General features: G+C 45.6%; 1 protein-coding gene across 16 annotated transcripts in view; it reads left to right on the top strand.

Annotated features, from left to right (window-relative positions):
* Atp8a2 (ATPase phospholipid transporting 8A2) overlaps window positions 1-23,035 on the top strand; it is a 592,551-nt gene that overhangs the window by 197,680 nt on the left and 371,836 nt on the right. For all 16 annotated transcript variants that reach the window (XM_076545122.1, XM_076545120.1, XM_076545123.1 and 13 more), the window contains 7 exons: window positions 3,425-3,530; window positions 4,199-4,281; window positions 6,158-6,207; window positions 8,837-8,906; window positions 11,214-11,298; window positions 12,670-12,809; window positions 15,983-16,121. In XM_076545122.1, coding sequence (XP_076401237.1) covers window positions 3,425-3,530; window positions 4,199-4,281; window positions 6,158-6,207; window positions 8,837-8,906; window positions 11,214-11,298; window positions 12,670-12,809; window positions 15,983-16,121 — 673 coding nt within the window. The remainder of the gene's footprint in view (window positions 1-3,424; window positions 3,531-4,198; window positions 4,282-6,157; window positions 6,208-8,836; window positions 8,907-11,213; window positions 11,299-12,669; window positions 12,810-15,982; window positions 16,122-23,035) is intronic.

Raw genomic sequence — 23,035 nt, 5'->3', positions numbered from 1 at the left:
ATGTCTTTGTTATAAATATCAATACTCAGAAGGCAGTTTGACAACATGAGCCTGCAACAGAACAACAATAGAAGAAGGTTTCACCCTAGGACCCATGCACTGTCCAGCCAAGGGCTTGTCACCAGGCTTGTAGTATCAGGCATGAACTTTCTTCCGTGGAGCATCCCTCAAATCCAGGGTCACATTGAAGACATTGACATAAAAATAAGCTCAGGGTCCTCAGCTGATGATTGCCTCCATCTGTTTTTGAAATGAGGGCCTGCCTTTCAGGCAGGCATAGAGAGATCTCCTCTGGCCCCCGACTTAGGCTGCCAAGCCTCTTAGCCAATGACCCACTGCAGAAACTTGCTTAACTCCACTTGGAGACCAGGCACCGGTATGGGGCAGCAAAGGGTGATAGGAGATGTGAGAAGTCACCAGGTAATGTGAGCCTACTAGGCGCTTGCAACCATCTGGTTCAGACCCCTGTCTTTAGTTAGTACCCAAGCAGGTGATAACCACCTCTCTTGGAACAGCAATATCAGTAGAGACCATGATCCTAACAACTCAGCCCTGGGGTTCAGCTTCTCCTGAGTCACCTGTGGCATCCCTAACAAGGCATACTGCTTGCACATCAGAAAGGGGTTATTTGCACCCTCCCCTTGTCTTTGAACGTCAGTTTTGGGGTGTTAGCCCTGTGGATAGGAGAACTGTTTAGTGGGAGGAAAAGGGGGGGAACCAGAGTCAGAAAGCCATTGTATGTCTGCTGTGCTGGTTAATTGTGTGTATGTGTGCGTGTGCGTGTGCGTGTGCGTGTGCGTGTGCGTGTGTGTGTGTGTGTGAACTTGACACAAGCTGGGAAGAAGCTTCACTCGAGAAGATGCTTCCTTCAGATTGGCCTATAGGCAACCCTGTAGAGCATTTTCTTGATTGATGACTGATTTGGGAGGGTCCAGCCCATTGTGGGTGGTGCTACTTCCGGGCTGGTGGTCCTGAGTTGTATAGAAAAAAGCAAGCTGATAACCTATTATGGGGCCCATCCCTGGAGAAGACTGTTTCTCCTGCTGTCAGCATCCCTTAGTTACCCATAGTTCTTTGTCTGGGGTTGGGGCCCTGGGAAAGTCCCCACTTCCGCGTTAGCATGTATATTGATGTTGTCCTGGTCCGGGTTTTGCTTAGGCAGCCATGCCATTGAAACTTCATGGATGTAGCTCCCATGGCTTTTCTAGGAGACACTCTCACGGCAGACTCCCTGTTCCTCTGGCTCTTAGACACTCCCTCCCCCCAATCAACAATGATTCCTGAGCCTTAGAGGCAGGAGCTGAGTTCTCTATGCACTGGGGCTGAGCACCACGGGAATACTTGTTCTCTGCATATTGACCAGGTATTTTCTGTAATACCAAGTGGTCAGCCCTGAAATATACAGCAAGTGGGATTATAAGGATTGAGCAGGTTGTACTTACACATTTAAGGAAAATATATAACAAATTAAAAAAAAAGAGGCCATGAATTTGAGAGAATGCAAGGGGGAAGTGCATGGGAGGGTTGGAGAGAAGAAAGAAGGACATGATGTAGTTATGTTTTAATTTTTAAAAAAAATCCTAGTTTTTAAAAAGCACTCTGAGTAAACCATGGGAAACAAGCTACTAAGCATCCCTCCCCCATGGCCTCTGCTTCAGTTCCTGCCTCCGGGTTCTTGCCTTGACTTCCTTTGGTGATGGAGTATGACCTGAGTGTTGTAAGCTGAAATAAAGCTTTTTCTCTTCAAGTTGTTTTTGGTCATGTTATTTATTCCAGCATTAGAAATCAGGATAGGGCTAGGCAGTGGAAATGCACACCTGTAATCCCAGCACTTGGGAGGCAGAAGCAGGTGAGCAATCTCTGTGAGTTCGAGGCCAGCCTGGTCTAGAGAGTGAGTTCCAAGACAGCCAGAGCTGTACAGAAAACCCTGTCTTGAAAAAACAACAACACAAACAAACAAACAAACAAAAGAAAGCAAGCTAGGACATATGCATTGGGAATCTTAGAAAGGGAACTGAAATTTAGGGAGTAAGAGCTCAGTTGCAGGTGGTACCCACCACCCCAAGCAGCAAACAAAACTTAATCTGGAAAGTAAGCCACAGCGGACATAACAGAAATAAGATTTACAATAAGGAGCAATAGACCAAGTATCTTGTATGGCTATTGAAAGGAACATTCTTTAGCTCATTTATTTCAACAGAGTCCATGTAAAAAACAAGACAAAGCAAAGGACTGATGCCAGAGCCAGAGGTGGCAGGTCACGGGGGACCTGGGGTTTAGCTAAGGGTCTGAACTCGGTGCAGAGGGAGTGGAGAGCTCTCCCGGGTCTTAACTGAAGGTGCTGGAATCCAGGTCCCCTATGCAGCAACAGCAGTGCACTTCTCCGTTAGTCTATGGAGAGGCCCAGGCTTGCCCCAAGCAAGACAAGACAGAGAATAGAAATGGGGTGGGGGTGGAGTATAGGAAACAACATTATTGGCTTAGTGTGCCACCTACTAGGTTATAATGTAACTAGTTGTTTGCTTTCAGCTGATTGGTTGATTGGCCTCAGGCCCTAGAGGGGACCCATAGCTCAGGAGGGCATTCACAGTGCTGGTTTGCTCAGCTGGCCCACAGTCCAAGTGTTCAGCCCTCCCCCCAATGTTGGTGAACTCAATGCTTGATCACACTAGTTGCCTAAATATGTTTGAACAAATAAAAATAATATGTCAGCCCCAGGTTCTAGTTTTATAAGGCTTGGAAGTCCTTGGTAAATGGGAATGTATTTTGTAGCCCGAGATTGCAGTTAAAATCCTTGGAATCTGTTTTTCTTAGGGATGGTAGAAAAAGATTGATTATGCAGGGATGCCCTGGATTTTAGGTGTGGATACTAGGAAGATCAGACATTTGGAATACTAGCCAGCTTAGTGGGTGGAAAGGGCAATGTCTCCTGAAGGCACAGGGTGACTGTGTTCCGAGGCTCAACGCAACAGGCTTGTGGGACGTGACTCAGTGCTTACACAGGAGAGCGTGCTGGAAGCAGGTGGAGGGCTGTGGGCATGAAGGGACTCTGGGAAAGGATATGACTTGACTGAAGTCCAGAGTGGCAGGAGATGGGCTCCATGGAGAACAAGTGTCTAATCCTACAGTCAGCTAGCTAAGCGTCTGAACTCTGTGCAAAAGCCAATGGCAAACTCTTACCGGATTTCTTTTTCTTGTTTTGAGACAAGGTCTCACTCTATTTCCCTGGCTAGCCTGGAGCTCACCATATAGACCAGGCTGGCCTTGGACTCATAGAGGTCCTTTGCCTCTGCCTCCCATGTGCTGGGATCAAAGGTGTGTGCCACAACGCCTGGCTTCTCACTGGGTTTTAAAGCAGGGAGTGGCTTGAATCCACTGTGCATTACAGGTCTGCTAACCGGTTGACTGGTTCTTCTGCCTTTAGCCCACAGCCCCCTGCATACAAGAGTTCCTTACCCTGCTGGCTGTGTGTCACACCGTCGTCCCTGAGAAGGATGGAGATGAGATCATCTACCAGGCTTCCTCCCCAGGTGAGGGCTGTGGCTGGAAGCGCCTCATTGGCTTTTGAGGGGATGTTTTCTGTTATTTTTGGAAGATGCTTTGGTGCACCTTGCCCCACAAGACCCGCTGTTTGCCTTTGGCCTCACAGCACCTTCAGTTCATAATTATAGGTGTTAAAACCCGGGAGAGCTGGTACTGGGGTGTCCGACTCAGGGTTCTCTGGTGGCAAGGAAGAGCCCGGACTATCTCACACATCCTGGTATACAATCTTAGACTAGACAATGGTCTCAAGAGAGAACCAGGCTGACTCCTTGCCTGCCCCATCTACCACACGGCATGGAGCATCAGAGCAATTGCCCTCCGCCCATTTCCTGGTGGTCTGAATCACACAGTACTGCACCTAAAGCCCAGCCTTGCTGAGAGATCGTCAGTGGGAGATTCCCATGAGCTGATCCAGCAGAGCAGGGCAGGACTATAAGTTACTGTGGTCCTGGTGACTTAGTTGTTGGTATGTAATCTGTCCAGTAGACATTTCAAGCCCCAGTGTGTGGGGGTGTGGCTGTCTCAAGTCCTTGTCCTTATGCGGATAACACCAGGCCCTGTCAATCATGGTGGGCTTTAATTTGAAACATGACATTTAGCAGAATTCCGTCACAACAAGGGATGAACCTGTGTGTCATTGGCTTATCGTTGGCAGATGAAGCTGCTTTGGTCAAAGGAGCGAAGAAGCTTGGCTTCGTGTTTACGGGCAGGACGCCATACTCGGTCATCATCGAAGCGGTAAGGGGCCTGGCCCTTTGGAAGATGGCGCATATGAAATAGTGTGGTGATCGAAAAATAAGATGTCCAAATTTGTATTTGTCTTTCAGTGAAAAATAAGATTAGAAATACTTGGTGGAAACACCGTGGTTGCATGGGAGGCAGCAGTATTAACCCTGGGGTTTGGGCTGTGGTTATTTCTCCTTTTAAAGAGGCTTCCTCATAATCTTTCACTTACGTGAAATTATTTGTAGCAAGGAAATTTGTCAGTCTCCTCCCTGTTTTCCTAAAGCCAAGAAAGTACCTTCTGCCTCTGCGTCTGAGGCTGGCCCTGCGTCTCTGTAGACCCGTCAGTCTCATGGTTGCGTAGTAGGACTTCAGGCCACCGGGCAGCCATCTCTGGCTACGAGAGAAAGAAGTTAGAGCTTAGGATTTCCCTTATCTGGATGAGTGTTTTCTCCCCCTGAAATTATTACAGTTCTTGTCTTCCTGAAGAAAAGAATTCAGTTGAGAACACAGTCACTTTAAGCGGGTTATTTAACAACGACAGCAAAGGAAGCACCCCAAAAAGACTGGAGTAGGTGTCCCAACGGGGCATAGCTTGCCAGTGGGTTCTACATTATAGATCTTACCAAAGTATCAAGGCTGTATTTTTGGAGGTAAAAACAGGCTTCCTGGTTAGTTAGGTCTCATAAACAACCATTAAAAATGTCTATTCAATCATTAATTCTGGGGTGGCGGGGAGTCCCTGAAGCAGAGTCTCCATCCGTCACTTCCTTTGTACACCAAGTATTGCTGACAGTCTCACCAGCACATGGGCTGTGTGTGAGGTGGTCGTGGAGCCAAGGCTCAGAGAGAAGGTCGCTCCTGGCAGTGAGCCGGGGAGAGGCGCTGGGGTGTCTGTCTAAATAGCATCCTGACATCCGGGATGGGTTGAGGGTGAGCTGGTGGGTGTGTAGAGGTAAGAGGACTTACAAGGGTGAGCTAGGTGAAGTGGGCTGTCGGTTATATTTCAGGATGCAGCCAGAGGGGAGAGAGAGCTGTCGTGGGAAGACAGGGCGGTCAAGAGCACTGTTTGCATTCACAGAAAGTCTGTCAGAAGCTAGAGTCAGACTCGCGTGCATTGGTGCCCAAACCCACATTGTTTCTACTGTGCTGTGTCAGGAAAGCAGCAAATCAGAGAAGTGTTTGAAAATGGCACACACACATCTGCGGGTCTGGACACTCTCACTGCACAGAACACACGGGAAAGGAGTATCCGATTAATTGTCCTAAAAACAGGTTCAGACCCAGAGCCCCTTAGGTGGAAATTCAGAATCTCCAAATCCTTAATGCCAAGGTTTTCCACTAAGTTTGAGGACAGACGTTTGACAGAGCTGTCCTGAGCCTATTTGGTTGCTTTTCATGAAGCTAACTCAGTGTGATGGTGTCGTGGTGGGTGTGGAAGTGCAGCTCAGACCCTGCTGGAGACCTTAGGTAACTCGGTGTGTGTGTGTGTGTGTGTGTGTACCTTTAAGAAATGTATGGATTCCTACACCATTCATAAGCAGAGCTGGCCCCCAGGATTCAGATGGTGCCCTGCTGCTTGGATCTTTCATTTTCAAAGCTTTGTAGTGGCTGCACAGAGTTTAGGAGCCTGTCACGGAAGGGCAGTGAGAGCTTTCGACCAGAAGAGGGCGCGCTGACCCCACCAGACTGTGAGAACGAGGTCCAGGCTGTCAAGGGACTCTGTGGTGTGTGTGTGTGTGTGTGTGTGTGTGTGTGTGTGTGTGTGTGTGTGTGTGTGTGTGTGTGTGTGTGTGTGTGTGTGTGTGTTAGAAAGGATGATTGATTTGAAATTTTAGTATTTCTGCATTTCAGGTAAGAACCTTCCCTCTTGTTTTGTTTTGTTTTGTAGATGGGAGAAGAACAGACATTTGGAATCCTCAATGTTCTGGAGTTTTCTAGGTATGTTTCTCTTACATACACTTGACATGAAACATTTCATATGTACTTCACTGCTTCACTTACAGATTTTCCTGATTGTGTGGCATGATTTGTATTTGGGTATTAATCATGGTAAATACCCCCTCCCCTACAAACCCTCATCTTAGAATATAAGGGTTTGATTAAAGAGAGTGCAGTCCACCCCTTTCCTCTATTTTCTTCTGAAAGCGATGGTAAGGCCTTCAGCCTCCTTTGCCTTTAGTCGTTTAGAGCTGGGTGTTCTTACATCAGCAGCTGCTGACATGTCTGCATGGCTCGGAGAACGTGGCGAGGGCACTGTTTTCATTGTGTCGGCCCAGGTTCTGCGAGGTCAGGCCTCTGTCACCATCTGAGCAAGAAACTAACATGTGACCACAGGGCAGACAGGGTCTGTTTGCCCTCTCAGGAGCTTCCCCTTCACAAGGCCCTTCCCCTGGGCCTCTCCTGAAGCCTTCACGCCCAGCACAGTTTCTTTAAGACCTAGGAATATTTGTCAGATTCTGTGGCTCCCACGGAGCATTCATGGTTTTTTCTGAGGAGTGGTGTCTGAACGTACCTCTCTCTTTCTTGCATGTAAGACACTCAGTACTAGGGCAGAGGGGCAGCATTGAGGTATGGTGTGCGAGCCGAGCTGCCTTCCAGTACTAGAGTGAAGTCCTGTTGTTGTTTGTTTGTCTTGAGACCCCCTTTTTCTGATATTGAAAATTGATGGGGCTCGGGCATGTAATTCCAGCCTCTGGAAAACTGAGGCAGGGGGATTGCCCCAAGTTTGAGACCAGCATGAGCTATACAAAGTGCGTTTCAGGCTGGTCTCAAAAACAAAAACAAAAACAAACCAAAACAAACAAACAAACAAACAAACAAACAAAAAACAAAAAACCCAAACCAAATTAAAACAAAACGAAAAGACTTAGTTTTCTAGACACCTTTGTTAAATGGTTCCCAGTGGCTAGGAAGGGGCAAGGCTTTCCTATCCCCTCAAAGGAAGTGTTTTCCTGCCTAACTTGTAGCTTGTAGCTGTGAGCTTGGCTCTGTGGGTGGGAAGCCCTCGGGGTCAGCTAAGCCATGGCTAACTACCGCAGCAGTTTGTGTAGAGGTGGTGACGGTGTGCCTGTGTGGAGCGTTCAGCCTTGCTAGATACCTCCTCAGACTTTTTGTATCCTTCTCCTCCTCCTTCCCCTCCTCCTCCTCACGTGTGTGTGCATGTGTGTGCACGCGTGTGTGCTGTCCTGTGCCTGTGCATGTGGAGGCCAGCAGTAGAAATCCAGTGTCTTCCTTTATCACCCCCGCCCCACCTAGTTTTTGAGGCAGATAGCCATCACAGTCTGTCTGTCTGAGCCTAGGACTCAATATTTAGCCTGGCTGGCCAGCAAAAGCCAGGATCGGCCTGTCTCTGTTGTCCTGGCCCTGGGCTATAGATATGTACCAGCACGTCCTGCTCTCACATGGGTGCTAGTGGTCCATACTTGGGTCCTCACACTTACCCTGGGAGCACTGCCCACTGAGCTGTTCTCTCCAGCCCCTAGCACATCTCCTACTGGCAACTGCTAGCCTGTGCTGCATTAACCGTGGCTAGCTCGTTAACAGCCAGCCAGAAGGAAGAGGGAAGGGAATGAGATAATAGCAGGTGACTGGATGGACACACAGGGGTCTAGTGTTTAAAGTGACAGGACAGTGGGAAGGAGTCAGTTGTGGTGACAGGTTCTGATACTTTTCAATGGATGCATCATTTCCTGAATGCCACTTCCTTCTGTAAGGTTTCCTCGGAGTAGTCAGTGACCGTCTGCTTTGTACATTAAGAAACTGAAACAGCCTAGGAGCTGAGAGAGAATGAAGACCGGTTCCGGAGAGTGCCGTGGGTCAGACTGTGGGAATCACCACAAGGAAAGGCCCCGGGTGGAGGATGTGTTCCAGTCGGAGGAACTGTCGGCAAAGCACAGTGCAGTGTATGTAGGGAAAGAGAGTGGCTGGCCTCGTTTGCTCGGAGTGTGGTGGTGCAGGAGAGAGCCAGTGGGAAGTGAGTCAGTGCGGCAGAGGTAGGAAAAGGGGACTCGGGGGACCTCGGGCAGTGGAAGCCTCTGAGGCTCAGCAAGTGGGCTGATGAGAAATGAGTAAGCAAGGGTCTTTGCCACAGTGAGAGGACAGAAAGGGCCTGGCGCTGGGTGAGAGAAGTCTATAAGAATTGGTCGTTTCCTTCTCCAACTAAAAGAAGCCGTCCGAGGAACTTGGGAAGTATGTTGACTCTCCCACCTTGCTATTTACGAGGGACGGCTCTGGAGCTGTGAAATACAGAACGGTCATCGAAGGGATTGGCAGTGATTCGGCGTGCACGGCTCATGCGCAGATGTTCCACTTCTGGCTCTTTGGCACACAGCCGAGCAGTGGGTCCTTGTGACAGAGCAAGGCATGTGGGCTTCCGTCCATTTGGGATAAATGAGCAAAGTCTACAGTTGAAGTTTTACATTGAGGACAAAGCTGTGGCGAAATGGACCTTGCTATTTCTAGGGGCTCGGCCCCTTTTGTTTTGACTTGTGCTCAGTTGTTGGACCTGGGTCCTGTAAAGCAAACAAGTGATGCCTTTTTCCTCCTCTTCTGCCCTGTACTGTTACAGTGACAGAAAAAGGATGTCTGTCATTGTCCGAACTCCATCAGGACAGCTTCGACTCTACTGTAAGGGAGCTGTAAGTATCTGGGATGTGGTGGGCCCGGCCGGCTTCCTGGAGGCTGCTTTGCCGAAATGTTGCTTTCCAAAGTGCTTTTCCCATGTCCCCCAGGGGCTGCCCAAAGCTGAAACACAGTCCCACCAGGCCACTGAGAGCATGGGTTTGATTAATAAGAGTGGGCAGTGAGAAGCCTGCTTTTATCTAGTAGTGAGCTTTGGACATACTGGGTGCCACACAGAATTTGTGGAGTAGGGGGGAGAGAGAGAGAGAGAGAGAGAGAGAGAGAGAGAGAGAGAGAGAGAGAGAGAGAGAGAGAGAGAGAGAGAGAGACAGAGAGAGACAGAGAGAGCGAGCGCTGTGGGGACAAGAGTTGTGTCCACGTGTAGATCACTTTTTACAACTCCTTTTGGACTAGTTTCCTAGGTTGGCTAAGGAAAGCTATTACTGCCTTTGAATTATACTTGTAAAATTCTGTCCTGTTTTATGGTGGCTCTGTGGGATGAAGGGACAAATTATCAAACAATTTGAGACTAGGCCAGGATACCTGGATCAGTGATGAGCTGCAAGGCTTACTCATCGTCATCTATCATGGTTAGGAATACATATGAGCAGGGATGTTTGAAGATGAATAATGCATGTGGCTTTGAAATGTATTAAATTTGGAACAGCAAAAGAATTATACTTTTTTGGGTATTTTTTGAGTCAAGGTGTTTCTCTGTGTAACAGCTCTGATTGTCCTGGAACTTGCTTTGTAGACCAGGCTGGCCTTGAACTTACAGAGATTCACCTGCCTCTGCCTCCTATGTGCTGGGATTAAAGGTATGCACCACCACTACCCAACTAAAAGAATTCTACTTTTACAATAAGGGCAGCTTTAGTTAAGGCCCTCAAGGTCACAGCATCACATGGCCTTGATTTTAGACTTTGTGTGCTGCTTATAGCTGTGAAACCAGGACAGTGTTGGCATAAAAATGCTGCCGGTGCTCATCATATTCTTGCAGGGGTAGTTTTGTCCAAACCTTTCCCTCTCCTCTAGCAAACTAGTTTAGTGAAAAAAATGATTAGTGTCTTGAGATGCTAATTTATATAGTAGATTGTCAGGAACATACAGGCACCCATTCCTGCCTGTCGGTCATGAGGTATGTGCCAAACTAGGTATTCCTCATCAAAAGTGAGTCAAAAGCTCCAGGCCTGTGGTCACTTTGGTTATGGCAACTTCCCTCATTGGCAAGTAAGGTTGTACTGGAATACCTTAGGGTAAGCACTTTATTCGTTTTTGCCTCTTCATAAAGATATTGCAGGGTGAACACCCTAATAAAAACATCCCAAATTAGCTGGGCACGGTGGCTTGCACCCTTTATCCCAGCACTTAGGAGGCAGAGGCAAATGAATCTCTGTGGGCTGCAGTGAGAACATGTCTCAGTCAAGCAGCAGACAGACAAACAAACAGAAAATAACCACCAACAAACACAAATCCCACATCTGGCTGATGACATGACTCAGCAGGTAAGGGTGCTTGCTGCCAAGCCTGACCAGTAGACATGATCTTTAGACCCATATGGTGGAAGGAGAGAACTGACTCCTGCAGGTTGTCCTGACCTCCCCCTGCATTCTCTCCTTGTGGTACATCACACACACTCACACACACACACACACACACACACACACACACACACACACACACACACTGAATACAAAAAATGCATTAAATTAAATTAAAAATAAGCCCCAATCTAAAACTTTTTAAGCACTGATGTGATGTAGAAAGTTCCACATCTGACCTCATCATATGAGTTCCAGTCTAAATGTAGCCATGGGGAAGATACAAAATTATTTTCAGGCTGTGTGAATGAATAGGGTGGACACGAAACATAAATGTTTGGATTGAGCTCCCATCCCTGAGAAAAGTAATACATGTATCATACGTGTACACATGTACTCCGAAATCTGACAATACTCTGAATCTGAAACACTTCCATTCAGAGAAAGGGTGCTCAGCCTGTGCACAACTCATGGTATGAGTTTTGCAGCTGTGTGCAGATGTGGGCGCTGCAGTAGCCTTGCTCATGTCTCTGCTCTCAGGATCTTCTCCACTGCTGTTTCTTTTTGACCTTTTAGCTACACACAGCTTTTGATGTTGTTGGGCGCATCCTCCAAAGCTCACATTTGGCCCGACTGAGAGCCCCACTCTTTGCCTGGTCAAGTATTTTCATGTACGTTAGGTAAACACGTACGAAAGCAAGCAAGCAAGCTGTGTTTCGCGTGCCCCCTGGCAGATGGCCTCTGGGCTCTGCCAGTCTCAGTGCGTGTTTCCCCCTTTCACAGGATAATGTCATCTTTGAGAGACTTTCAAAAGACTCCAAGTACATGGAGGAGACACTGTGCCACCTGGAATATTTTGCCACGGAAGGTGAGTGAACTTTTGAGATGGTTTTGACCCTGCAGCTGAGCTTTCATGGACCCGTGGCTGCTGCAGGTGCGGGCAGGCATGCCTCTGGACAGGTGTGTGCTTCTCCTGTAGTGCCCACTTGCTTCGCAGGACTGAGTTTTCAGCTGCCTTCCTTTGTCCCCTCCCGCCTCCTGGGACAGTCAGGAAGTAGGTGGCAGAGTCCACACTCGGTTACCTGCGCTTGACTCTGCTCCTTCGCAAGTGGTACAGAAACAGAAGGCAGTTAGCCCACAGCATATAGAATCACAAATGTCCCTTTCCTCAGATGCTCTAGGAGTCATTTCCCTGACCTTCTTGGGCTGTCGCTGGCTTGCCCAGGACTTAAGCAGATAATAATCCCCATTGCTCACTGTGAGCAGGAAAGGAACTCTCTGGAAGCCTTTGGATAACGGTGATGTCAGGTTTTCCTGCTGGTGCATGTGATGATAGATGCTTATGTGCTGAGAGCGCCTTTCTGAGTGTGGTATGCTTCCATGTCTAGACACATGCACACACACGAGGGCATGGCTGCTGAGAGCCTAGCTCTCCATATCATAGCACAATAGGCTTTTTATTGATGTCTTGAAATGTGCTTCCTGACTTCTTTGCTTCCTACCTGCCTGTGGCACACATACATGTGAGTCACACAGATTCTACACCCCTCTGCAGTGGGAAATTCACTCATGGGATCTCACACACTCCTAAATTTATTTATTTATTTATTTATTTATTTATTTTGGTTTTTCGAGATCCTAAATTTATAAGAAGAACAATTTATGTTAGTTTATAGGAAAACATAGCAGGAATATGAGTTACTTTTCTGAATGTTACAACAAGACACTTGGCAAAAGCCACTTAAAAAAGAAGGGGTTTATTTTGGCTCAGAATTTGAGAGTGCAGTTCATCACGGAGGGGAAGGATGGTGATTGGAGCTTGAGGCGGCCTTTCTCATTGCATCTTGGGAAGCAGAGGGAGATGAAGGCTGGCTTTCACCTCTGTCTCTGTGTTTTATTCAATGTGGGACACAGGGCACATCCCGTGGAGTGGGGTCACTCAAAGTTAGAATGGGCATTCCTCCCTGCACCTCGAAACTCCACAGACACACTCAGAGGTTTCTTGCCTAAATCTTTCTATATCCTGTCAAGTTAGCAATCAGTCTTAACCATCACAGTAGGCAATTTCAAAATTTCCCCTTGTAGATATGTGAATATTGCATTAGAGGGGGCTGAGAAGCAGATGGCTTTCTTAATTTAATTTAACGTAATTGACCACCCTGACATAAAAAGTGTCATGTGATGTCCCCTAGGAGGCGATGTGTTCTTCTCCCCTCCACTTACTGTGGCTGTCTTACAGGCCTGCGGACTCTGTGTGTGGCCTATGCAGATCTTTCTGAGAATGAGTATGAGGAGTGGCTGAAAGTCTATCAAGAGGCCAGCATCATACTGAAGGACAGAGCCCAGAGGCTGGAACAGTGTTATGAGATCATCGAGAAGGTAATTATATGAGTCAAAGAGTCTGCCCAGGGAAGGATGCCTCAATTCTGAGCAAAGTTTTTGTATAAGAATCTGTTGGTTGTCTTGGGATATTGTTGCTTTCTCTAAGTGTCTCCGCGGATTTCAGGTTTTCATCATTCCTTTGCTTTTGGATAATCTCAGGTTAGACTGTCTGAAACGTCTAGTCACTCTCAGTCAGGTATTAATGAAACCTTAACTATCTGGTTAACACTAATCTTGATGGGCTGAATAGATGGCTCATCTGTAAAGGACTCGCTTGCAAGCACAAGCACCGGACTTTGATCCCCTGAACCTTTTTTTTTTAAGCAGAGTGTGATGGCACCTGCTGGAGACCCCAGTACTGGGGAGGTGGGGACAAGAGAGTTTCTGGGACTTGATGGTCAGCCAGATTAACTTATGTGACAAATTCCAAGCCATTGAGAGACCCAGCCTCAAAATAAAGGGTAGTAGGAGAATGGCACCTGAGGAACAACTCCTGGGGTTGTCCTCTGGCCTCTGTGAGTATTCTCTCTGTCTCTGTCTCTCTCTCTCATTTGCATCAGTATATAAGCATGTGAACAAGCACACATGCATAGCATGTGCACACACACACACACACACACACACACAAACTCATTTGCATCAGTATATAAGCACGTGAACAAAAACATGTGCAAACCAGCATTGATGACTATCCGGCTTTGCTGAGATTCCACCTAAGATCGGCTCACCTGCTGAGTTCTGTGATGGAGCACTGGGAATGCTGGGTAGACACTGTACCTGTGGAAAATATTCACACTCACTCAAATGATGTTTATGCTTTGCCTTTGTTGTCCCTTGCTGCCTACTTTGGTTTCTGTCTTGGTGTCTTTCTTTTCTGGGTATTCCAATGTATTAGGTAATTAATTTTATGTTTATTATTTCAATGCCCTGAAATCTGGAAGCTAGATTGCAACCTTTTTGGATCATGCCAGCAACCCCTGGACTATCCATTTCTAGTTCCTACACTTCTGAAGCCATCACCTGCTGTCCCTTCCCATTCCTGCTCTAGCTTTATAATTCCACTTCACTCTTCCATATCCAGTTCCTGCTTGAGCTTTATATTCAGTGGCGTATATCAAGTTATTTGATGGAATTGGGTGGGGAGTATCTAGGCATCCCTCACCCTGCTTTATTGATGGGGATCAGTTAAGTGTATCGGTTTACTTAAAGAAGGCAAGGTCCTGAGCAGGCAGCATTACTGGGGGAAAGTGATGCCCAGAGTGTCCCTCCACATCCCGCTGTGGACTTCCTGTGTCAGATGGGGAAATGACGTATACAAAGACCTAGTGTGCTCCTGTCACCTCTGCCTTTTATGGGCGTCTTTCCATCCCAGTTGGCCAGAGGATCGGTTCCTGTGATTGGCTAGGACTCATTTGTTTGGTTATTGGGATACTCTTAGGTTAGGTTATAGTTTCCTTGCATATCGAGCTATGTTACCATACATTTCCTATGTAAAGTCCATTTAGGGCCACATTTAAATACCCAAGTACCGAGAAAAGTTCAGGATGAACAACATTGGAAATACTGAACATTATGCTTATGGTCATAAAATGTGATCAAGAAGGTGCCATGCCCATGTGGTGGGTAACCAGACAGTAGCTGGGTTTTTCTTTGCTTGGAGAGCCAAGCTGAAGTTCTAGTTGTAGGCTAAGGGGGGTGGGTAAGTAGGAAGGCCTCTACACAGTCTCTCAGATACCTGCCAGATTGTCAGGCGTAGCGTAGGCACCTAGGGAGTTTGACACATTGATGCTTGTCCTCTGCATGAGCTGACTTTCCTCTGCTTTGAAGAGGACGACGGGGCAGCAATTCATAATTTCCCTGACCTTGGGATGATGTGGTGTTTGTTCCACTAACCAGTACGTGGTTCTGGGGATGGAGGTTGGGGGCTGCTTGCTGCACCATTGTGCTATACTTCTAGTACCCCGCTATTGAATTCTTAACTCACAACAGGCCTTTAATTCATATTCTGCCAGATAACTGTCACAATGGGAATCAATTCTTTGCCTAGGTCAATTTATCTTGATAATACCCTCATTCGTGTGTTTAATATCCGGCCACATGCACTCTGTTTCCAGATGATGCCCAGTGTCTCAGTTTGCTTTCTGTTGCTGTGATAAACACTATGACCGAAAGCAACCTGGGGAGGGAAGGGTTTATATCAACTTACAGGCTAGAGTCCATCATGGAGCCCTGTGTTCTTGCACAGCTTGTGTTCCCAAACCCAGACTAGGATAGTGGGGGGATGAAAAAAATGACAGACACACAGACACATGGACACAGAAAAGCTGGGATTGGGTGGTCTGAACTCTTGTTTGAGCAAGGGGCAGGGGGTTGTTGCATATAGCTGAACAGGGAGGTGGGGTTGTTGCACACAGCTGAACAAGGAGACAGATTCAGCTAATCTCCATAGGAGCAGTTTCTGGAGGGGAGCAGTCTTCAGGCTGTAAACATCCAGGGGAGGAGAAAGCTAGGACAGACAGTTTTGAACACACTGTCACCATTTGCACTGGGCCCAGAGGAAGAAAGTGTTGCTGCCGCTCTGAGCCTGACCCAGGGAAGGCTTCGTCATTCCCAGGGGCTGAAGCATTGGTCCTTGACACGGCTAAGGCCATGTCCAAGAGTGCACATGCAGTCAGGATTTCACTTCCTCCCTACAACTGAGGGAAGCCAGAGTAGGAACTCAAGGCAGGAACTGAAGCAGAGGCCATGGAGGGGCTCTGCTTCCATGCTTGCTCGCCATGGCTGGCTCAGCCTGCTTTTTTATAAAACTCAGGGCCATCTGCCCAGGAGTGGCCCCGCCCACAGTGAGCTTGGCTCTCCTGCTTCAATCATCAGTCAAGAAAATGCACCAGAGATCTGCCTACCAGTCAATCTGATGGAGGCATTTCCTCAACTGAGGCTCTTCTTCCCAGGTGACTCCAGCCTGTGTCAAGTTGATAAAAACTAAACATGATACTCAGGTACCACAGAATGATTAATGGGGAGTGTCTTGAGTGGCTCAACCTGGTCAATGGTTTGTGACTGCTTTATACTCTGGTGTCATTAATTGGTAACGGTCTATCGGGGATGTCAGAGTTCCTGCTCTTGAGGATGAACTGTCCTTTAACTGATGATATTTTCTGAATTCCTAGAATTTACTGTTACTTGGAGCTACAGCCATCGAAGACCGTCTTCAAGCTGGGGTTCCAGAAACCATAGCGACTCTGTTGAAGGCAGAAATTAAAATATGGGTGTTAACAGGAGACAAGCAAGAGACTGCAATCAATATCGGTAATCAATTCTATAAAATTCCAGATGCTAGTTTTTATTGTAAAAATATATGTTTTCCAAGTGTGTTGGCAGTTTATAAATCTCTCTTTTGTTTCAAAGATCCACCAAAAATCCAAGGAAATGCTCATGTGGGTCTATTCTGCCTGTTACAAATGTACACACATACACACACACACACACACACACACACACACACACACACACACACACACACACACGTCACTGTGGCTTCCTGGAAAGAGTTAAACATTTTTGGGTAGAAAAGAGAATTTAAGAGTTAACAATATAGGTTATTTTTGGTGGCTTTCTTCCCTGAGTTTTCTTCCACAGATATTCTCACTAGGTTTCCATGTTCATTGCTACTTTTTATACTTACAGCCTGTGTCAGTGACTTTACTGCTAAGTGGGTCTTTCTAAGGGCTCTTCACGTTCGTCTTCCCCACCTTTCTTCACAACCTTGTTGGTGAGCACCACAAGGATGAAGAAAAAGAACTTCACATCAGAGTGACATTGATAACGATACACATTTTGTATGATCCAGCTGTACCACTCCCGAGTGTATTTCTGAAGGAGTGTTAAGTCATCATACCACAGAGACCTGCATGTCCATATTTACGGATGCACTATTGACGATAGCCCAGATATGGACAAGTCTCTAGATGCCCTCCAACAGATGAGTGGATTACAATGAAGGTGTTGCATGCACAACAGTCATAACCTGTTAAGAAGGAAATGATGTCATTTTCAAGAAAACGGATGGAACTGGAGATTCTTAACATATCAAGACAAACAAGCCAGACTCAGAAAGACAAGTCCACATGTTTCTCTAATAGGTAGAGTCTAATAGGTATAAATCTATATGAACACACACATACGAAAGTTAAAAGGGGACTCCCAGGGTGAGGAGGAAGTCTGAAGGGAGGGGAAGCAGGGGTAATTAAAGAGATACCAGTCCTGTACATGAAAAGTGTGAGGAACCTAGATGTAAATATAAATATGTATACATGCACATGCCGTGAAAGCAGAAGGGGACTGTTTGGAGAGGGGAAGGAGACCACTGGAGGGGGGAAGAAAAAGGTGGTAAGGGGTGAAAATGAGCAAAGACCAATAATGTATATGAATGAAAATAGCAAAAACTACTATTGGTTGCTTACTTTAAAAAGTTGTTAAGGAAAATAGATAAAACTAAATCACTTTTAGGCTTTAAAAGGAGTTGAAGCTACTACTACTTAAAATAAATCTAACTCTGCTCATTTCAATTAATTTTAAACCAGCTGGCTCTTTGGCAATATGGTTCCACGAGACCTGGCATTTCATAATAAAATGAATACATATTGTGAACTTGTGAGCTGGAAATGTAACCAGTGGTAGAGAATGCTTGCATCATGCACACAAAGCTCCAGCACTGGGAAAAAAAAGAAAAAAAAATCCAAGAATTGTGTAACTTATTTATTCATGGATGTACTCTGTCCTAGCTTACTTTAGAAGAAAACACACTAGAAACTCTGAAGTCAATGGTTGGCCCTCCTCAGGTTAGGTTCCCCAGACTTCTAGCCCCTCGCTCCAATGGCAGTCTCTTCTTCATGCCCGTCTCTTTGGAATCAGCTGTCCCCTCAGACAACCTCAGCTGCAGAGAGTACCTTCCCACGGAGGTGATTTTTATTAAAAAAAATTAGGCAAATTCCATCTAATCATTTTTAAAAATCTGAATAATTGCTAAATAATTGCTAAAAATATGCACTTTAGGCTCCTGAACAGCTGCCGTTAAACTCACAAGAGAACAGGAACAGTTTTCATTGAGTCTCTGAGACATCCACAGTGGACTCTGTAGATCTGTGCTGCTGTGGAGTGGATGGTTTTGGACAACAGTATGGTGACATTTCTCTATAGACTTGTTACTTTTACTAGGAAGTAAACTTCAAGCCTGTAGCCTCTAATGTGCCAATAACAGTTTCAAATGAAGGGAACACGTTTGCTTTGCCAATACTGCTTTTTCCATATATGTATGTAGACTGGGTTTTCATGTATTATTTCCCTCTGTAAGTTTAGTCTTAAACAGGGTTTGCCTTGCTGTATCCCATGAGCCCTGATCATGGAGGGTATAACAGGCTGACTGCTGCCCTGGGGTGGATGCCTTCTGCCTCTGACAGTGAGAAGAAAAATGTGGTTATCTTCAAGGGAAAATGTTCCTAGGGTCATAACCTTCCTCGTTTCCCCATGTCCTGAGTGAAGAAATGCATCATAACATGTAAAATTGCAAACTTCAAGCATGCATGTGACAGTCTTCAAGGAAGGGATTGACAGTGCTCCTAACACTATCCAGAAGGAGCCTGGATTCTACTGCAGAACATCTGGATGTCCATGCTCACAGGTGCTGAACCCCACCAGGAAAAAGGGCACTGGACTGATGGGCAGGAGGCAGAGTTCAACATGTATGGGTCCTTCCTACTCTATAGTCATTCATCCCTGGAAAAAAAAAAACAATGGTATCACCCAGGCTGTCTAAGTTATGTCAAGGGAATATCATTATTTCTCTTCTTAAAACTACCAGGTATTTTTAAAACTAAAAGAAATGGAATCATTTAAAATCCCAAAGCCAGGTGGACAAATACACATGTTAGAATCCTTTTAAAAAATTAAAGACGGGGAGGTAACACAAAACAGTTTTGTACACAGTTGCAGACCCATCTTAATGGCAGTGGTGGGGAGCCCTGAGTGCCTCTGAGAGTGGCTCCCTGGACCCCAGTTAACGGTTTACAAATGCCTTCTTTCCTCTTGTTCCTTCACAGATTAGCTCCAGAAGGAAGCTCTATATTTGATTTTCCCTTACAAAAAGGAGGTATTTTGACTAATCATTTCCCTGTATGTTGGGCTAACTCTTCACCCCTAGGGACTTCCCACAACTCCAGGCAGCCCGACTGTTAGAAGTTTACTGTCACTAGTGGGAAAGGATTTTCTGGAAGTATTTCATTTGAACAACAGCTGCCGAAGCAAGCTGTAATTTTTAAGCTCTGGATTTCTGCTTCATTTTTTATAGTTTGCGATTTAAGCAAAATGCTATTTGACAAGTGAAGGTACACAAAGACATTCTGGAGAAACCCATAAGTACTTTCTTTCCAGCATGGCGGGAGGAGGGCAATAAATAAGTAAGTGACACTTGCTTGAATTTAAAGAGAAAGCTAAAGGCTCCTGAGGAGAAGCAGATTAAGTAAGCTGTTTCGTTTCATTTGGAAAATGAAGTTGGATTTTGCTCAGAAAATTATCATAGGCCACCTGCCCTCAACAGACCTGTGCTGTTTCACTCTGTTAACTGTGAGCATCGACCCCCATTTGCTACTCTTGATTTTTAATGGTTTTGGATAAAATGAGATCAGCTCTTGGAGAAGAGCCAGGTAAAGAAGTCAGCTCACACTTGTAAATTGAGGTCTCACTCTTTAATCTCGAACTCTGTAAGACGGCCAGCCATCAGGGACCGAGAGTGATACCTCTGGGGTGACTTCTCCCTGAGGTTGAAATTAACAGCACACTATGAAGGCACTTATTCTTCTCACTACCTGAGTATGATCAACTCTCAGAGAAATCAAAGTTTGTGGGTCTTAGAGCAGCATGTGATTTTTAAGACAATAAAATAACATTTCATCCTAAGAAAACATTACCAACCTAAAACTCTCAGCTCTCCTAACTAGTGTTCTCCTTTGGAGAGAAAGCTCGTATTCCCAAACACATCTAAATCTAGATTCTACGAAGACATGTTTGAAAGATTGGAAGGACCTTCCTGACCATACGTTCTGGGATCATAGCAACAGCAGACAACTACCACTGTGGTTTAACATGATGCCAGCCTACTGAAGGTGTTGTGTTGGAGGTCCTCAATTGTTTCCCCGAGAAGCTGGTCAATGAATGCCTGTGTGTGGATGGATGAAAACCATTGGTAGGCATTATGATACAAGATGGTCTCGTTGGCTACTCCAATAGGAACCAGAAGGTCCAGGCAAAGGCCCATGATCTAGAGAATCAAGGAGCACAGGGCTCCTCACAGAACCTGGTTCAAGCACCTTTGCTTCAGACTCTTAGGCTTCCTCAGGAACCCTCGCCCATGGAAGTACCCGCTAAGCTGGCCTTACCTAGTAAGCTTCAAAAGTGCGCCAACCTCGTCTGTTCTATGAACTGTTGTATTTTTATCTTTATTTTTATCTTATTTATTTCTTCATTTTGGAAACTCTTTAGCTTTTCACCTGTCCCTGTTCTTCATGTCTCTGTGCTTCAGTTTGACCTTTAAAGCAAGGAATAACCACTTCCAGGTATAAAAGAGTTAGCATGGTACCTTGAGCATCATCAGTTACGTTTACTAGGAACTACTGCTGAGCTAGCCAGGCTCACAGTCTGCTACATGATTAGCATTTTATCATCCATTCATACTCTAATGGGTTCATCAGCCCCAGCTGGAGAATGCCGGTTCCCCAACTCCACTGTAGAGTGCCTGGCAACTGCTCTAGCCTCACATTGTAAAGAAATGCAAGTCTTGATTTTTTTCAACAACCACTAAAAGTTGGAACTTCTGCCGTTAATATAACTGGTGTGGCCTTAATTTATCTGGGAATGAGGGTTTATCTCCTCTGAAGGAACAGGCCATATATAGTCAACAACAGCCTAAACAGGCACCAGAGCTGATTGTTTTTGAAGAGTAACTTTCTAATCATTTTATATGTGAAATGCATATAATGAGTTTTTTTAAATGATTTAAAATAAATTTGTAAGATCCTAAGTGTTTAAAAGCCATAGTTGATAGGTAACAAAATTCAGGGACATTGAGGGACTGACTCACATTGACAACTTAGAAATAATTTGAGATGAAAATTATTTCTACCTTCAAGACTTTAAAGTGGAATGAATACACAGTAGCATTTTTGGGGTCTCATTAATCCCACATTCATAAGTGTCAGGGTCCTGGAGAAGTCCCCCAAAAGACCACCAGTCCACATATGCAATCAGCAAGAGTGTTTATTATCTCAGGGAAGCCTCCAGCATGCTGAGGCCGGCCATCCTACACAAAGGCAAAATGGTAACAACCCTGAGAGGAGCTCACAGGCTCATTTTAAGCACAGCCAAGGGGAGGTCCTAGAGCAGTTAGGTCATTTTAGATACGATTGACTTAAGCAAGTAGCAATTATATTAGTACATTCTAATTGGCCAGGGCTAGTCAGGGCTGGTCAGGGCTACAGTGTTCCATTTTGGGGCAGTCCTGGACAAGTCCCAGGCTTTGTCCTTATTTGGTTATTACCTTCAACTTGATGACTGGCTCGGGCTTGGCCTGGCCTGATACTGCACATACCAAGCCTCCTTGTCCTTGCAGTTGGGGGTGTTAGAGATTAATTGTCCTTTTTTTGTGGCTCTTTCAGAAACTGCTTGTTCAGTCTCAGGAAATTGAGGCCTGATCTTTGAGAGAAGACTGAGTAGTCTGTTATGGCATCTGCTCAGTCCTCTCAATAATAAAAATAACACAGATTGAAAACTTGGTTTTTATTGTACAATTGTTTAATAGATGATTGTCCCATGGCAATAAAGAAGTGACATCTGTGGGATTTGAAAAGGTCTCCTCTGAAATCCTACTTTAAACTATAATGCCAATTTTTAAAAATTTTATTTTATTAATAAATTAATTTCTTCTAGCTCTATCACAATTTCCCTCCTCTCCTCCCAGTCCATACCCCCCAAACCTCCCTTCTTCCCCCACCCCCCAATCCACTCGTCCTCCTTTTTCTTCAGGAAAGAGCAGCCTCCCATGTATATCAGCCAGCTAGGGTATATCAAGTTGCAGAAAAACTAGGAACCCCCTTTCCTATTAAGGCTGGATGAGGCAACCCAGTAGGAGAAAGGGCCCTGAAAGATAATAGAGTCAGAGATGGCCCCTGCTCCCACCGATAGGAGACCCACAAGAAGACCAAACTATACAACTGTAACATGTGTGTAGATGGCCAAGTGGATCAAAGACCTCAACCTAAAACCAGATACACTGAACCTGGTAGAAGAGAAAGTGGGGGATAAGCCGGGCAGTGGTGGCGCATGCCTTTAATCCCAGCACTCGGGAGGCAGAGGCAGGCGGATCTCTGTGAGTTCAAGGCCAGCCTGGGCTACAGAGTGAATTCCAGGAAAGGTGCAAACCTACACAGAGAAACCCTGTCTCAAACAACCAAACCAACCAACCAACCAACTAACCAATCAAACAAACAATCAAACAAACACAAAGAAAGTGGGGAATAGCCTTGAACACATTGGCACAGGACATAAATTCTTGAACAGAACACCAATTGTTTAGGCACTAAGATCAACAATTAATAAATGGGACCTCACGAAACTGAAAATCTTCTGTAATGTACAGGACACCAACATTTATGCTATAGAATGGGAAAAGATTTTTTACCAACTCCATATCTGATAGAGGACTAATATCCAAAATATATAAAGAACTCAAGAGACTAGTTATCAAAAACCAAATAATCCAATTAAAAATAGGGTACAGATCTAAATAGAATTCTCAATAGAGGAAACTCAAATGGCTGAGAAACAAAGAAATGTTCAACATTCTTAGCTATCAGGGAAATACAAACCAACTACGTTGAGACTCCATCTTACATCCATCAGAATGGCTAAGATCAATAACACAAGTGACAGCTCATGCTGGCAGGGATGTGGAGTAAGGGGAACACTCCTCCATTGCTGGTGGGAGTGCAAACTTTTATAGCCACTTTGGAAATCAATATGGTGGTTTCTCAGAAAATTGGGAAATCGACCTACCTCAAGACCCAGCTATACCACTCCTGGGCATATACCCAAAGGATGCTCTACCATACCACAAGGATGCCTGCTCAACTAGGTTCATAGCAGCTTTATTCATAATAGCCATAAGCTGGAAA

The sequence above is a fragment of the Peromyscus maniculatus genome, chromosome 9 (assembly GCF_049852395.1).
Source record: "Peromyscus maniculatus bairdii isolate BWxNUB_F1_BW_parent chromosome 9, HU_Pman_BW_mat_3.1, whole genome shotgun sequence".
Lineage (NCBI taxonomy): Eukaryota > Metazoa > Chordata > Mammalia > Rodentia > Cricetidae > Peromyscus > Peromyscus maniculatus.
Note: the sequence above shows the minus strand (reverse complement) of the source record. Positions and strands in the feature narration are given on the sequence as shown.